This window comes from Sander vitreus, chromosome 18 (genome assembly GCF_031162955.1).
Source record: "Sander vitreus isolate 19-12246 chromosome 18, sanVit1, whole genome shotgun sequence".
Lineage (NCBI taxonomy): Eukaryota > Metazoa > Chordata > Actinopteri > Perciformes > Percidae > Sander > Sander vitreus.
The window spans coordinates 4718354-4736559 of NC_135872.1; the positions used below are offsets into that span (position 1 = coordinate 4718354).

Sequence of the window (18206 nt, forward strand, 5' to 3'; positions counted from 1 at the left end):
AATGAAACGGGGGGTGTAGGCGCGGAAACAAGCGGACAGATCTGTCTCGATTGACGGTGACGGAGCGGCGGCACCAGCAGCAGCACCACCAGCGGCAGCAGCAGCAGCAGGAGCATCAGTCGGTCGGCGGATGGAGATGCGTTGTGAAGGCGGAGGGATGATGATAGTGATATAGCAGGTGCTGCAGGGTTGTGCCGCATTGCCTGGCCGCCGCGAGCGACGCCGGGGAGACGGTGATGCTGTCGTCGTCGTCATTGTGTCACAGACAGAGAGGAGAGGCTTTGACATGGAGGGAAGCGGCCGCGCGTCTGTGTCTGTGAGCTCAGGCCGCCCGGATCAGCAGGTTGGATGTACCGCCTGAAGCCTGGAGAGAAGCACCTGAGTCATGACATAGGCTGTACGTGGTGGGGAGAAAAAAAAAATTACAATAAAGTTGAATTCTGGACTGTGGAATTGCAATGTTTCTGTGCGTAAAAGTGAACGGCCCATATGTGTGTTGAGGATGCATCATAGGAGCATCATAGCAGCAGCGTCTGTGCCAGTTCAGGGTGGATTACGTGTACAGAGCAGCAGGCCTCCATCTGGAGTCAGCTTGTGATCAGTGAAACCATACAGAAAAAAAAACAAACATTTCATACACTTCACCCTGTTGCTGTTGGGGGGACAATTGATTGTGTTGTTTGACTGGAAGCTGGTTGTGGAGGGACAGCTGTTGCCAGAGATGACTCACTTACAGACTGGCCTCTCTCCAGAGACCCTGGAGAAGGCCAAGGTGGAGCTGAAAGAAAACCCGGAGACTTTACATCAGGACATCCAGGAGGTCCGGGACATGATCATCACCCGGCCGGACATCGGTTTCCTCCGGACGGACGACGCGTTTATCATCCGATTCCTCCGGGCGAGGAAGTTCAACCATTTCGAGGCGTTTCGGCTGCTGGCACAGTATTTTGAGTACCGACAGCAAAACCTGGACATGTTCAAGAACCTGAAAGCCACGGACCCGGGGATCAAGCAGGCCCTAAAGGACGGTTTCCCTGGCGTGCTCTCTAATCTGGACAGATACGGCAGGAAAATACTGGTCCTGTTCGCAGCCAACTGGGACCAGAGCAGGTAATAAAGAGGATGAGGGCTGGTGCTGCACAGTCTGCGTTTAGGTTATCTGATCAAACACATAAAGAGCAGAGGAGAGTCAGTGTTTTCAAATCCACTGTAATTATGTGGAGTCTGGTTTGTGGAGCTGTCCATTCAGCACCACAGCATCATTGTTTATTAGAAAATAATAACAAAAAACAATACATTTTATTTGATTGTAGAGCACCTTTCATTGTTAAAATCAGTCCCAAAGTGCTACAGAGTAAAACAAGATTAAAAACGGGTTTAAAAAAATACAAAATTGACGTGAATGCCTGCGTAAAATGAAAGGTTTTTAGGCCTAAGAGTCAGTGGTTTGTGGAGCCCTCAGGTACTCTGGGAGGGAATTCCACAAGCGAGAAAACTACAGGAAATCAACTCAGCTTTCATCTTTATTGGAAAAAATGCACTACATGGTCAAAAGTATGTAGACACCCAACAGCCATGGGCATTCCTCTGCTGCTCCAGTCTTCCGGTTTCATTCTTTTCCACCAGATGTTGAAACTGGGCTGCAGGGATTCGCTCCCCCTTCAGCCACAAGAGCATCAGGGAGGTCAGACTCTGATGTTTGGTGATCAGGTCTGGCTCACAGTCGGCGTTCCAGTTCATCCCAAAAGGTGTTGGATGGGGTTGAGGTCAGGGCTCTGTGCAGGCCAGTCAAGTTTTTTTTTCACCAAACTGGGGGAAAGTCAAGTCAAATTTCATGTATACAGCCCAAAATCACATTTCCCTCAAAGAGCTTTTCAATCATATGACAGCCACTACCCTTAGATCCCCGATTCAGATAAGGACATTTTTATATTTTTTAAATACCTGTTAGAGGGGAGGAAGGAGGAATCCTTCATTCAAGATCGACAGACATGCAATATATGTTTAATGTACGAAGTAGACAAAAAGAACAACATAAGGACACAATTAAAACCATTTTTGAGCACAGGGGCATTATCATGTTGAAACAAAACAAAGGGTCCTCCCCAAACTGTTGGCCCAAAGCTGGAAACAGTATTGTCTAAATTATAATGGTATAGTGTTGCATTTAGATTTCTCTTAATTGAAACTAAGAAGTTGACCAACAAATAAAAAACAGTCCCAGACAGGTGTACATGTGACAGCATGTCCACATACTCAGTGTACACTTTTATTTTTGAATAACTCATATTGTTTTGAGTGGTTTAAACCAGGGTTTCCCAACCTTTTTTTTTTTAACCTATAAGCCCTTAAAATGAAGCATTGAATCACCCATCCAGATGAGTTAAAAGTATCCATATTCACCAAAAAATAAGCACATTTTAGAGGAAATAAATGCATTGCAGGAGTATTTTTGTCTACTTCCCTTCTCTGTAAATCATCTCCAGACCCCTGGCTGTCCATTCAGTCCAGTGCTGACTCGTCTCTCTCTCTCATATGTGACTACACAGTCTGCAGTGACTGGATCAGGGTTAGCTAAGGTTAAAGGTAGAAATAGAGTCATGCAATAAGGATGATGTATTTCATGTGGCTTTAATAAAGGATCAGGCCTGCTTAGCTGCTTAAGTAACTATAGATTTCAATGTGATGTTCACCTTTTTGTCTCCTCATAATTCAGTTCAGAAGCCTTGGATTATCTAGACAAAGTGTTACTGGGCCTGATCATAGTGCTGTATATCTGATTTAAAAATATACCATATACCAGAAAAGTTGTTAGGCCCGGTGGCAAGTGTCTTTTTTCGACAAGGGCCCGGCTGGGGCCAGTCCCAGACCGATGGCAGCAGAGCCCAATAGTTTCAGTGATACCAAATAATGGACAGAATCGTGAAATTAAGAATTAAAAAAAAGCCAGACAGACTACATTAAGTCAGTGCTAAAAGCTAGCTGGAAATTTGAAAATATGCTCCGCCTTATTTTCCAACCGAGCCACCCCACTATAACTGTAGTTTAAAAAACGTGCTGAAAATACATTTGAATTTCCCCCACCCACAATGGCTTAGGCCTGGTGGGGGGCAATTTAGGCCTGGTGGGGGAAACCCTGGTGCTATATCGCTCTATCATGGTTGTTCTAGAAAATGTAGACATACAGTACAGTAGACACTCCATACAATGAAATCATGATGTAATAGGGAATAATGTGCCATTCACATGATCTTTCAGTCATAAGATCATGTGAATTTATCAATCTGTGAAATCTATTTCATGTCGGACTTGTTATCCTCGTCGTCATTCTTCTTCTATTCGCCACATTTCAGAATTACTTGTGGAGCTGTATGTTACAGTAGACATCGCTGTAGACTAGACTTTAGTCTATTTAGCTGCCCATTAAGCAAATGAAGAAACTCGTTTGTTATCGCTACAGGGGAGGCAAAAGGTTTCTTCATAGAGAATCAGATTAAAAATGAAGAGAGGGACAAGCTAATGATGGCAATAACCAGCGGCGGAATGTAACTAAGTACATTTACTCTAGTACTGTAGCCTACACATCTGAGGTACTTGTACTTTACTTGAGTCTTTTCTTTTCATGCTACTTTCTACTTCTACTCTGCTACATTTCAGAGAGAAATATTGTACTTTTTACGCCACTACATTAATCTGACAGCTTTAGTTACTTTACAAATTAAGATTGTTGCACACAAAACACACGTATAAATTAGACTATCAAAGAATATAACGGCCTAAAAGTACAGCTGAAGTGATTAGACGATTGAACAACTTCTTTTTGACGCTTTTGTTGCAATATCGATATTAAGGTATTTGATCAAGAATATCCTGATATCTGATTTTCTCCATATCGCCCATCTCTACTTATATCTCAATTTCTTTTTTTTTGTCGATTGACATAAGTGCCTTAATATTCTCCCTTCACTGCTCTGGCAAATAAAACCATCCTGTTCTTCTGTTTTTCTCAGATACACATTTGTGGACATACTGAGGGCGATCCTGCTGTCGTTGGAATCTATGATCGAAGACCCGGAGCTGCAGGTCAACGGCTTCATCCTCATTATCGACTGGAGTAACTTCACCTTCAAGCAGGCGTCCAAACTGACTCCCAGCATGCTGCGGCTGGCCATCGAGGGGCTGCAGGTAAGATGCTCCGCTCTGCTGACAGAAAGCTGCGTTGGCGTTGTTGTTATTACGGTTGGTTAGTGGCTGTGCAACAGGTCTGACTTTACTGGAGTCTGTGGGTTGCATCCAAAGACTTCAGCTTAATCAAACCTTATCTTTATTAAATAACCTATTTTGTCATTTCTGTCTCAGGACCAGTCTTGTATAAAGTAATTGAAAGCAATACCTGAGTAAAAGTACAAGTATCTTACCAGAAAATGACTTTGGTAGAACTTAAAGTCTCCTAATACTTGAGTAAAAGTCTCAAAGTATCTGATATTTACTGTACTTAAGTATCAAAGTAATTTTCTGAAATCAAATGTACTGTAAAAGTAAAAACAACTTTAATTATGAACTTTATGGCCAAAGGTGTGTAACGTTATCTTCATCACCACTGTCGTCGGGGCGGTCATTGTCCGTTACAATGGCGGCAGAGCCTGCAGCAGGTGCTTCCATGACACTATTAGTTATTATGCTTCCTCCTCTTCTTCTTTACTTTTTCCCTATGTTTTATTTTTGCTGCTTGGCAACAAACAGGCATCACGTCACCAACTGGAATGGAGTGTGCATTATCTATGAGCAAAGATTCGTCAAACCTGCTTTTTTCCAGTGTAACAAAAGTTAGGTGCAGTTAGGGTTAGGGTTAGTTTTCATCTGACTAACCCTGGGTCCGGTTAATTAAGTGTTCTGCTAACTAATAACAGCGAATCATATCCATACTTCAACGTTAACCGTCAAACCTCTAAGCCTGTTTGGAAATGAACACCTCTGCTGAAGTGTTCAATTCGTTACCGCTCATAATGACAAGACGACACCGCCGTCATTAAACGCTGACTGTGGCGATATCAACATGCAATATCGTTTACGAAAAAGACAACACTAAAATGTTTTTTTTTTTTTTTAACTCTATTTGCATTACCTTCCACCTTTTCGTTCCGCCCCCTCTGTGTCTTTCTCTCTGCGCGCACACACTTACAGTCTGGAGCCGGCTGACTGCGTCTCTGTGAGTCCAGTGTGAGTCCGTCTCTGTACACGGTCCGGTTCTGGTGGTTGATAAACGCAGATATTTGCTGATTAGCTCTCATAACGGGCCGGATGGGTAGCCCGCTGCCATGAGTCCATGACGCAACTGTCTGATTACTCCACATTGTTAATTGATATTTTGTGATTAATTTCTGAATCTGCCACGTTCTCTGTCAGGGAAATATAGCAGCGCAATGTCTTCCTCTAATGTAGACGTACACTGTAAGTGTACTTCTACTTGGCTATACAGTGGAGTTGCATATTAAGTTGTTGGGGGTCCTTCTGTAAGTCATTTTTGGGTACAATTTGGTTCTGGAGAATTCTACAAGCAGCGATACCACAGGCCGAGCAATGGCCCGTTCCAAACAGGCCCATTTTCAACGGGCCCTGCACTAGTTATATTAAAGCAGACAAATACTACAATTTGTATATATTGCTTTTTTTCTCATTTGCTGAATTTATTTCACACAACTTTCAGTTGCAAGTGTTTCGTCAATTACAGTAATTCATTATTAGTAAGTAATTCATCTACAACAACTTTAATAATACCAATTATTTTATCAAAAGAAAATGTTAAACATTTGCTGGTTCCAGCTTTTCAAATCTGAGGATTTTTTTTGATCAGCCAAAATAAGTAATCTGAAGACATCACCTTGACCTGGTGTTCTATAGACATTTTTGACAGAAGAACTTGGAAATAGAATTGACGGATTCATTGATATTAATAATAAACTATAGATGATCCCAGCATTATCTCATCATTTAGAAATCTGCAGTCTTATCTTTTTAAACAAATCATTTCTATGTTGGTGCTGGAGAAAAATCTACAGCAGCAGAACCAACCTCCAGCCTCCACTGTGCAATCAACATGTTCCACTTAAAAGCAAGTCAAGCGCGGCGTTAAAGCCACCAGCTCTTAAGGGAATAATGACATTTCAATTATGATTACACACCGCTGTTTGTTTCTTTCGAGGTTGGTTTGGCAGGTGATGATGCAAAGAAAGTGATTTTTTTTAAATGGTTCTCTGTTTGGTTTTCTTAAATTCTCACTTTCTCTAATCAGAGTCCAGGTTTTCCTCATGTGGCATACAAAAGAACAGGGATGTGACAGTGCTTATTGGATTTCTGTCTGTGTGTGGAGGATTTTTCATGTCATGAAAACACATTAGTCCTCTCAGTTGCAAGGACACCTTTAACATCATTATTAAAATGAGTTACAGGGGAAGAGTGTGTCCTCTGTTAACCAGCCAAACCCGAGAGGTGTGTGTGTGTGTGTGTGTGTGTGTGTGTGTGTGTGTGTGTGTGTGTGTGTGTGTGTGTGTGTGTGTGTGCGTGCGTGCATGCGTGCGCGTTATTGCTTTCTCAACATCCTTGTGAATCATCTGCCAATTTGTGTTGGGCTCCATTAGTCAAAGTGAAATCTAAGGGGAAGTGTTTCCAGAGGGAAGTGTTGAGTAAGACGCAGCGAGGTCTAAAAGATTATCTGATGTGCTTGTGATGGATGCCAAACTGTCAAAGTTGCATCACTTGAATTTGACACTAAATTAACATCCTAGATTTCTGTGTTAAAACTGACAAAATGAGAGGAGCAAATCGTATCCCTGAAGGTAAAAGATTTTTTTACGCAACTGTCCTACTTACTGAGTATTTGAAATTCTAATTTCTTCTGTTAGCAACCATAAACATTTTAGTTTTATAATCATTTTGTCAAAGACATTTCTGATTACAAATTGGAATGGCATCAAGAATATTTGTGAAAAAAAGGGTTAATGTCTAATCGTTTGATGTTTAACCGTATGACTTATTTGGTACCAAATGAAATGTGGCGAACATCGAGTATCTGGACCCTGAGGTCTTTATTTAGGTAATGTGGGGGGGTTTTAGCTACCTGTTACAATGTGTAATCTTCAATTTCTGTGGAAATCAGGAGTAGAAAATGGTTCTTCAGGGTAGTGATGAGTGACTATACCTGCTTACATTTGGAAATGTAGGCCTTGGCTCCAATATTTTTCATCCTGAACTGCAGGAAACGGAAACCTTCTGTGGTATGTTGGGGAACAAATGTTTCAGCTTTCTTTCAGATTGAGGGAACAAACTGTAGATGCCAGCCAACGCATCACTGTGACGAGTCCATGTATAACACCAGGGCTGTAGTCTAGTCCACCTTTGTCGAGTCCAAGACAAGTCCAAGACCAGGACTAGTCGAGACCCAGTCAAGACCGAGTCAAAAGAGGTTCAAGTCCAAGTCAAGACCAAGTCCAAAAAAGGAATCAAAATGAGAGACAAGATCGTAGAAAGAAAGGGTCAAATTAGGCCACATTATTTACTTAAAATATAAAATGGAAATGTTCCCATTCTTGAACTTATGACTTGTCCTGAAGAATTCATAGCACAAAGTGCTCGCTGACATTGTGTCTGTGGCCAAAATGAAAAGGATTGATACCTGATGATTGAGGTATATGATGCAGCCAATCTCGATGCCTCTTCTAGATGGATTTTGAATTCAAGTAATACCTGTTTTCTGAACGAGCGCACTTTATCAATGGTTTTGTTTTGAAGGACAAAGTTACTTTAGAACAAGCATATAGTGCTGGACTCAGTCAAGACCAACTAAAATATTTGGCGAGTCCAATGGCCGAGTCCGAGACAAGTCCGAGTCCAAACACCCAGTCCAAGACGAGTCCGAGACAACAGAAAAGCCTCTCCAGTCCGGACTCGAGTCCGAGTCGGGACTCAAGTACTACAGCCCTGTATAACATATTTCTGACGGCTCTCCGGACACAGATTAGAGCCTGAATTATTGATTATTCAGGTAATGTGGGGTTTTTTGGCAACCTGTTACAACGTATAACCTTAAATCTTTCAGTAGTAGAAATAGTTCTTCAGGGTAATGACCAGTGACTATACTTGCTTACATTTGGAAATGTAGGCCTTGGCTGTAATATTTTTCATCCTGGACTGCAGGAAACAGAAACCTTCCGTTTTTAGTGATGAATCACAATAACCAAAGAACCAAAGAACCAAATGTAAATCAGTTTGAGCAATATACTTTCTTCTAATTTGTCTTCTACTTAAGTCCCAGTGTGATTCAAATAAATATCATGTGATGTGTCTACATAAGCAGGATGCCTCCTGCACTGTCTGTAAACACGAGTGTCAGCACAGAGTTGAGGTGGAATGTTGGGGGAACAAATGTTTCACCTTTCTTTCAGACTGAGGGAACAAACTGCAGACGCCAGCCAACGCATCACTGCGACGAGTACATATATAACACATTTCTGACGGCTCTCCAGACACAGATTAGAGCCTGAATTATTGATGGGAGCTATTAGCTGAGCCCTGAGTCATTCCCCAATGCGCAACCGCTCACACAAATAGCTGCTCATCATTTGGTGCAGAGAAGGAAGCCGTGTAACAGAGTGATTTGATCTGATTTGATTTGACAAATCAAATGCACAAAACGCGTTACCAAAATCATCAAGGACGTGGCAATAAATTCTAACTTGTTTCCCTCTGGATGGAAAAACTAATTTAAAGGTTGTAATAATATTGATTTTCCGTATTGTCAGTGAATCACATGAAGGAACAAAAAACAATGAATGGATCCACTAACAAGTAATGTTTTTGTATCAAAGCCTGATTTAGCTTCTTTTCTCTGTCTGGGTTTTTATCTTTTCATGGGATTTGTTGGGAAAAAAGAAAAAATACAATCATGTCATCCTTAAACAATAGCAGGAAAAACTGTGCCATTACAGCTAGGAATCAAACACATAAAGAGATGTAAACACAGATTTAAAATGTGAGACATGGTATCATGTGGAACTGCAGCTACATCACACACCGGAAAAGAAACAAAAATCTTAAGCTTATGCAACCACACACACATATCAATACAAATATTTTGTTTTCCCATAAATTGAAAAGCCTAACATGGGATTGGGGCTGCAAATGAAATATATTCATTATATTCAGGGGCAATTCAAGGATCAGAGCTTTAGGGGGGCCTGGAACCCTATTTTATTCTACTATGTCTTCATTTTAACATATTTTTTCGACCATCATGATAGGGGAAACACTGAATTATGTAACTAGAAAGACACCAACAATTCTGAGGAAATGTCCTTTAATGCTTAGCCACAGGGCCATTACTACAAAGGTCAGATGGTATTACAGCAGACATTTCCTATATGCAGTATCAATAACTTTGGAAAATTAGAGATTTATGTGAGTTTTGACTAATGGCTGACAAGCATTATTTTCTGAAAATGACTCAGAATTGTTTTCAGAATGACCTAGGCATCTAGATTCTGGGTTAAGTTTCACAGTTTTGTGATATTCCGAGAGCACACATCCTTGGCTCACAATAGATCCGGGGTGTCGAACTCAATTTCATAAAGGGCCACACTGGAAAATGAGAATCACATCGGGGGCCAGACATGTACACTTTATTGACAAGATTTTTAATATATTTGACTATATTATTGCATGTCTTATATAGTCTTTTTCACGTACAATTTGGTCCACATAAAGTCCTAAAAAAAGTTCCTTATTGAGCAAAAACATGCACATACTGTACACCCTGTACAGTATGTGAGAATATAGTGGAGAGATGAGCCTGAGTCATCCCCCCCCCCCACACACACACACACACACACACACACACGCTGAGATCTAAATATTGTTAAACAGCCACAGTGACTCACAGTGAGTCACTTCAGACTGAGCAGATCTGAAAGTGTTTCAACGCAGCTGAGTCAGACTCATCTGCAGGCCAGTCTGACAGAGTTTCTTCTGCTGGAAGGTTTGATGTAGTTTGAGTAGTCTGATTTACACTGAATGCTAGAGCTGTAACAAATCCAAATCCCATATTTTACTGTTGACGGAATATTATACCACTTAGATGTGTCTTTTACTCAGAAGTGTCATATTTAATGGCCTCTTGACCCTGTGTGTCATGTGCAAGGTGTACTGTTTTGCAGGAGTGTCTTTGTTTGATGAAAATATGTTGGAGCAAGAGGAAGTCATGATATATGACACACAGGGTCAAGATGTCCAAAGTGGTTCAGTTGCCTAGCAACGAAGTAGAAAGTAGAAGTTGTGAAGGCCTTGCGATGGCCTTGCGCGATATCGCGGTCGGAAGGAGGATGCCTGGACCAGGTGCAACTGATAGCAGCGGGATGCACCGTTTTGTGGAGGAGGAACCTGAAGAGGATAAGAGAGTAGGGCAGAGAGAGGTACGCAGTCAGAACTCCGGAGAGACTTTTGTTGTCAGGGCGAGAGAGAATTGGTCTTAAAGGAATTCTGATCCTTATGCATTAGCTGTAATAACTTGCAATATTGTCACTAAAGATGATTGACTTCAACTAGAGGACTCCTTTGTGTTATTTCTGGTCTACCATCAACGAACACGAAAGTTAAAGGTGCAGTCTGAGACTACTTGAATTGGTCCCAAATCCACTCAGGCCACTGGGGCCAGGCCTGAACCGGCACCAGCACCTAGCAGAAACTTCACTGTACAATTAATTGTCTCAGAAATAATTGCGATCAACAATTCCAATTTAAAAATATGTGTTTACGTATTACTTTTGCAAACAAATTCAAGTTTTGAATGAATCCCACAATCCATCTTTTGGTTATATCACTGTTATGTAGTCTCGCTTTGCCAGACCTTCCTCCACAGTGCTGCGGAAGAGGGTCTGGCTAGTCCTCACAGCATTCTGGGATGGGAGAAAAAAAACGTGCTCTGGTTTATTGGCATTTCTTTAAACCAATCACAATCGTCTTGGGCGGCGCTAAGCGCCAGACGGAGCCACGGTGCCTCTGCAAAATAGCCTCGGGAAGGAACTTTTGGTGGAACATGTGTACTTTCAAAAGTTTTTTTTTTTTTTAATATATATATATATATATATATATATATATATATATATATATATATATATAATATGACAATCATTCCATCCACACTTTTCACACTTGTTCCTTATCTGCTGAAAAAGAGATTGAATATATGACGGTGACAAATCAAGATTAGTTACCTTAAAATATCTAATTTAAATTGTGCTTGACAATATTATTTACCCTTGATAAGGAATAATCAGAGTTTACCATACTGAAACAAAATAAAATAACATTCTTGAATTGCCCTTTTTCAGTCCTCTTCCAGTTCTGCCCGTATTGAGTCATCTGCTTGCCTTTCTTTTGCCTTGTCCCCTATGTTGGTGCTGCTCAATTGTGATTTGCTCTTTGTCATGGCAACCCTGACCGTGTTAGTTTGGAGCGAATACAAATAGCATGTAGGCCACGTGCCTTGGGATCCCAATTTGTAGCATAGTATGATGCACAGATCACAGCAGAAACAAGACTGATATTCTGGAACCCTGCTGGCCGGCCCGTAGAGGGTTCGATGGTTGTTACACCCCCAAATAAGCAACACATTTTATTTTTTTTCTTAGGATTATTTTTGGTGCATTTTTGCCTTAAGTATTTTGTCAAGAGGCAGGCAGGAAATGTGGAGAGAGAGAGAGAGAGAGAGAGAGAGGGTTAAATAAAGCAAGCAACAGAATGGATTGGGATGGATTTGAACAGCGGACATTGTGGTTTACGTGTTAAACCTTACCCCCTGTGCCCCAGTATCTGTAACAAGGGGTGTTGGACTGGGGGTGGAAAGGGGACTGAGTACCCAGGGCCCTCAAGTGAGGAGGGCCCAAAAAGATGCTAGAATGAATAGCTGTGGATGTGGGGAGGGGCCCATAGTGAATGCTTTTCTACAGGGCCCTGAATTTTGTGCTACGCCCCTGTCTGTAACTGTTAAGGAGAAATAAACATCATGCTGGAAATGTCGTTCTGTCGAGCCTCAACAGTTGTAATCCCGGAATTGTTTCATTTGTCCTGAGCATTGCACCAGCTATTACGGGTTTATCAGCATGATAGCATGACAAGATGGCCATTAGATTGAGAGTTACTTTTTTATCAGTTTAGTTTGAGAGTGGGGGCTGGAGGAAAGCTCTCCGAAATAGAAAGGGTTCGTCCTCTGGGGAGTGGGAATGTTCTTGGTAAATGTAATGGCCGTCGGCTTAATAAATCTTGGTAAGTAATGTAGATTTGACTAGCTTGCATCGCTATCTTTTTGCTCCACCACTAGGAAGAGAAAATAATGGTCTTCTGTTTCCTGCAGTTATTAGCTTTGCTCGGTGATTTGTATCTGTAAACAGTGAGAGAGAGTGGAGGTCTAATGGTCAGTGAGGGACACATTCAGAAAAGGTAGCTGACTCAACAAAGCTTTGTGTCCTGGAGTTGACCCCTCTCTACATGTAGTCTTGCTCTTCATGTGCTGCCTGAGAATGTATTGTCTGGGCCTTGTGGGCTTATTCTTCTTTGATACAGTGAACACGGCACAATGCATGCTCCAGTTTTCCAATTGTATGGAAAGCACATTTCCTCTTACATTTCTTTATACTCACATACAAGAGATTATATAAAAGAGTCTGTGGAAACACAAGAAGTGAGACAGTGTTCGGATGGGATTGAAACCCATCCAGTCATAATCCTCCAGGATTACAACATTACAGAGGGATTAAAGTTTCAAGTCTGCAAAACCTTCTTTTGGGTTGGTCTTCTCAAAACAATTTTCAAAGTAATGTATAAGAAAATATTAAAGATGTTGTAGCCAATTTTATTATTGCAACTTTTAAAGTTTCTCCAGTTCAGGAGTTCAAGAAACAACCTCACTTATAGATATTCAAAGCACATAATAAACAATACACAAACATTTATTCCTTTCATAAAAGTTGACCATTTTATTTAGCACTATAAGTATATATTTTTAGCTTAAACTTTGCAACATAAAGCATCTTGTAAGTTGAATTTTTCTAGCACATTTCACACAAAAAACATCAACATGCAATGAAAAGGATAGAAACCTTTTTATAAGCTTTCATTTCATTTTCATAATCTTTCAAAAAAACATTTTCTTTTCACATGGAATGGATTTTAAAGATTTGTCCCCTTCTTCTTTGTTTTGTTTTTGCAGTTTTTTTGTATACTTCTGTTTGCAGTTTTCATTGCTGTAAACATACAAGCTGTTTGATCATGCTGGAGGTGTACTTGAAGGACCTCCTGTCCCATGTTGTATAGATGTCTTGTGTCTGAGGTCAGTGATGCGAACTTGCCTTGTTAAGGTGATCTGTCACAGCCTGACACTACCTGACCTCAGATTAGATACCTGCCACTCAGGAATGAATGAGCTGTCCTGTATCTCTGTACAGCTGCTGACAGCAAGCAGACTCAACACTGCAGTCACGGCATGGAGTATGTGGGGGACACAAGGGCGTAGGTTTAGTTTCAACATTGGGGGGGGACACATTATAACTGGGGGTCTGTCTGGGGGTCCTCCCGCAAACCCTATTAAGCGTCAAACACTTCATATACTGTGTCTGAAATCATTGAAAAACATATATTTACTGGTAAGAAGTAGGGCTGGATCTGAATATCCAACTACACGGATAATCGTTTGTTGGGTAGGTGTTTGATTTTCAATTTTTGGGATTCGATCATCGTTTTTTTCTTTTTTTTCTTCAATGCTGTAATAAAGTTGAGACAGATTCAACTTTTGGCGAAACGCAACCCTAAGAAGCAGCCCTAAGAAGAATATATACATGTTTTGAGCCCCCTGAATGGTTATTTTTGTCTCTTTTTGGGGAGAGGGTTGTCTTAATATTTTTTGAGGGGGACAAATCTACCTCTTCTAAATATTGGGGGGGACATATCCCCTGCATATCTCCCCCCCCCCCCCCGAATGTGCACGTTACTCGTGTTGCATCATAAACATAAACAAGACTCATAAAGAGAGAGGCAATAATAAAAATGTATAAAAAAATATAGGGAGGGAAAACTCATTTAAATATGCAATAATTAAGATCAGTGTATATGATGGAATAGTGGCATTATAATGTGCCAGAGGCCACCAAATTTTGGCTATTACAGCCAAAACCTTCTCCCGGGAGGCTGACCCCCCTACACTTGTTAAATGTTAGCAGGTCTCCCATTGGGCAAGATGTGGCAGTAAAACAGTATGGAAATGTCAGTGTTTCCATCATTCGTTAATGAAATGTAGGCTAGTTGGAATCTGTGATTTGGAGGGACAAATGGGAGAGGATCTTTCAATAAAAATCATCCTCTGTCCCCCTCACTTCTGAAATTACAGCTACGCCCCTGTGTGCAGCCTGCATTTAAAGCTTTTAATGTCTTTAAAGTGATGATTCTTATGTCTGTCTGTCTGTTGGCAGGATTTGGCTCAAATGTGTTGACACATGGACCATGACTCAGGATTCAGTAGATTAGATTAGATCTGGGATTTTGTCCATTAGACAGTTTTTGTTATGGCCAAAAAGTCCAACATGTGGGACTTCTCACTGGGCTGATAATAGGAGGGTTGTCTTCCTGTGCTTTTTCCAAACAGGAAGGTTCAAACTTAATGTAATTAAAGCCAAATCAAGTAGCTGCTTAGAGTCATCAGTGTAATGTAAAAACAAAGCTGATGGCGCCACAGTTACAGAAATGCATTAGAAGTCTTCACAGGACTCAACCAGGAGACTCAAGTCAAGTTGGGTCCAAATTAGGGCTGGGCAATATATCAATATTATATCGACAACATTATATGAGGCTAGATATCATCTTAGATTTTGGATATCGTAATATTGTGATACGACAGTGTAGTCTTTTCCTGGTTTTAAAGGCTACATTACAGTAAAGTGATGTAACTTTCTGAACTTACCAGACTGTTCTGTTATTTGACTTTACCCACTTAGTCATTATATCCATATTATTGATGATTATTTATCTAAAATGTCATTGTGAATTTTTTGTGTGAAAGTCAACCCTACAATATCGTGGCAATATTGACATTAATGTATTTGGTCCAAAATATTGTGATATTTGATTTTCACCATATCGCCCAGCTCTAGTCCAAATTATTTCAACTCTAATCGAGTCTGGTTTGGTTCTTTTATTTAGCTGTGGATCAATATGTATGATCAGCTCTGGTGCATCTTGAAAGATATCTTTGTAATGAGGCAGATGGAAAGTGCAAAAATAGTGCAGGAAATATCGTTGCTTTTTTCGAGAATCATGTTGCTGAAAGTGACGGTGTTCTCTTTCCTTTGGTCTAATTGTCCTCTGATTTAATTTGATCGGGTCTCTTTTTACTAAAAAAGGAATTCATGCACACTAGGTAAAGATCAGGTCTGCCTAAAGTTTTAGACCTGTGTAGATCTCTAAAACATACCACCTCCGAAACCAGTGCTCGTTTTCCCGCACATTTAAAATCATTATAATTCTACGTCACTGTGTGTTTAGTGGACGTACGACAGCCGTTATTGCCCCGTGCGCTTTGGAATTAATACTGGACCAATTTCAAATATTATTGTCGCCATTAGACACTGAAGGCTCTGACACACCAACCCGATTATCGGCCGTCGGACAGTCTGGCGAAGTCGGTGACTGGAGTCTGTTCGCTGTGTTCCGTGTCGTCGTCAGTCGGAGGAGCCGTCGGCTTTAATTTGTGCCGATTTGACTTGTTGCATCGGCCAGTGGGCAGTCGGACTCAAGGACTAATCTGATTGGTGGAGTGCTAGCCCTTGACTAGCGAATCAGTGCACTTATGTTAAAACACTTACCGGAAATGACGAGCGGGATGAGCGTGACAAACGCCTCTCAAAATCTGACGAAAATCTTTCAAACTTACCTTTGTCGATTAAAAAAAACAGATTCAGCAACTTTATGGCCTATTTCTCGCTTAAAATACTTTCCGAAACATGTTTCGGTGAACTATTTTCGTAAAATACGAGATCGTATTCCGAACGAGCCGCCATTATAGTCGGCTTTGAAATTCGGGGAGAAGCCAGACCCACATGACGCGTTCGGCATTTCCGGTTTTAATTTTTTGGGGCGACAAAACAGATTAGCGCCGCCTGCTGTTATGGAGACGTATTACATCTCACGCACACGAGGAATGTACGCTCAAGTCGGCGTCGCTTTGGTGTGTTCCAAGGCACTTTTTGGACCGACGGGAGCCGAATGATCAGTCCGACTGCTTTTTCTGTGGTCAGCGGTTGGGTTGGTGTGTCAGAGCCTTTAGACGGTAAAACGTGGGAAAATAGGGTCCAGGTTGAAATTATACCCAAGTTTCTCTTTAAGTAACATGAACCTGTCACATCATTTGACGAAGATTCTAGTTTTCTTAGCCTCTCTCCTTTATTAATCTTTCCTATTGTTGTAATAAAATTGTCAAAAAGACAATTTTTTTTATATTTTCTACATTTTTGGTAACGTTGGCTAACCCCAAACGACAGGGGTCGATCGTGTGTCAAGTAGAGCCGAAAGGTAACCGATACTGTAGCTGAAACACTTATTTTATACAGCAATGACACTGACAAACAAACGAATTTTCCGAAAGATCGGATGAGTGAATCGTTAGTTTTTAGGAACAGTGAGGAAAACCTAATAATGGCACGGGTGTACGGCTGGTAACGTGTTGCCGGTCCAGAGTGAAATATCTCTACTGTCATTGGATGGATTGCCAAGACATTTGGTACAGACGTCCATGCTCCCCGGAGGATAAATTCTAAAGATGTTGATGATCCCGTAACTTTTTATTCTCCATGTTCATTGGATTTAAAAACTTACCAATCTGCCATCAAAAAAAAGTGTGCACAATTATTCTTTTATTAGCACTTTCCCTGTTATAATTATGTAGGCCTAATGCCCTTTCATCTGACATCTTGACATTTTCTTAGACTTCGAAATCCACTTCGCCAACCAAGTTTCAAATACGAAAGCAAAAATGGAACTTGAGTCACTGATGGAATATAGAAAAGGGAATGCCATTTTACTTTTAAAACTGCAACGTTTTTTTTTACTGCATTTACTGATTTAAAATCACATGAAGTGTCCCCTCCTCCTTCTATTCCTCTGTCCCCTCTGGCCTCCCCATGCCTTTCACTTTTGTTTTCTTTACCCTCCCCCCATTTTCTCTCTGTCTCTCTCTCTCTCTCTCTCTCTCTCTCTCTCTCTCTCTCTCTCTCTCTCTCTCTCTCTCTCTCTCTCTCTCTCTCTCTCTCTTAATTCAGTCCCTCCATTATTATTCCCCAGACACAATACTGGCAGGGCAGTTTATGTTTTGTCAGTTTCTGGAAAACATTCATCTGTTTTGTTTCAAGATGACAACTCTATGGCTCAATAACCATAGAGTTACTTGTATAGAAACATAATACAGTCCAAAATTAAAATAAATAGTTACCAAAATCATCCAAAAATCTCCCTCCTGGTGTTTATTTTTCCGCCGTTTTCCCTCATTGAACCTAAAAGAAGCATAATCTTTCTTCATCTGCAGCCAGATGCAGGGTACACCCCCCCCCCACACACACTCCTTTCTTCCTCCACCCTCCTGCTACGTCCCACCCTCGCCACGTTGCCACGGCAACATGTTGGACTGCCACGCTATCCGCTCTGCCCTCTCCTCCAGATGGGCCTCCTTTTTGTTGCGCAGAGACATCAAAACACATTTCTCCATCTCGCTCCCTCTTTTTTTCTTCCAAGACGCTGCTCAGCCGATCACTGAGCGCGCCACAAAATACTGTAAATGATTGATAAACAATAATGTAATATTAATAGTGTAATGCTGCTGTAATGCTGCTCGCTATATACACACAATGCTGTTGCAGTAAATAAATACAGACACAGAGTGAAGAAATAGTTCCTTTACATTTAATAGTTCTCTATCTATTCTTTCTTTAGTGCATCTTAATCTTTTGTGGGGTTTTCTAGCATCCACAATGAAGTTGACATTTTTTTTTATTAAATATGTCGACAAGGTTTGGATGGATTGCTAATTTAAGGATTAGTTGTAATTACTTTGGTGATCGTCAACTTTTCGCCACTAGCAAGTCTTTTACTTGTCCCTTTTTATAGAGCCTGAACAG

At 41.0% G+C, this 18206-nt stretch overlaps 1 protein-coding gene across 1 annotated transcript in view; it reads left to right on the forward strand.

The window, feature by feature from the left end:
• The first annotated feature begins 721 nt into the window (after positions 1-721).
• clvs2 (clavesin 2) overlaps positions 722-18206 on the forward strand; it is a 33848-nt gene continuing 16363 nt past the window's right edge. Inside the window, exons 1-2 of the mRNA XM_078273938.1 lie at positions 722-1110; positions 4011-4185. Of these exons, the coding sequence (XP_078130064.1) occupies positions 722-1110; positions 4011-4185 (564 nt within the window). The remainder of the gene's footprint in view (positions 1111-4010; positions 4186-18206) is intronic.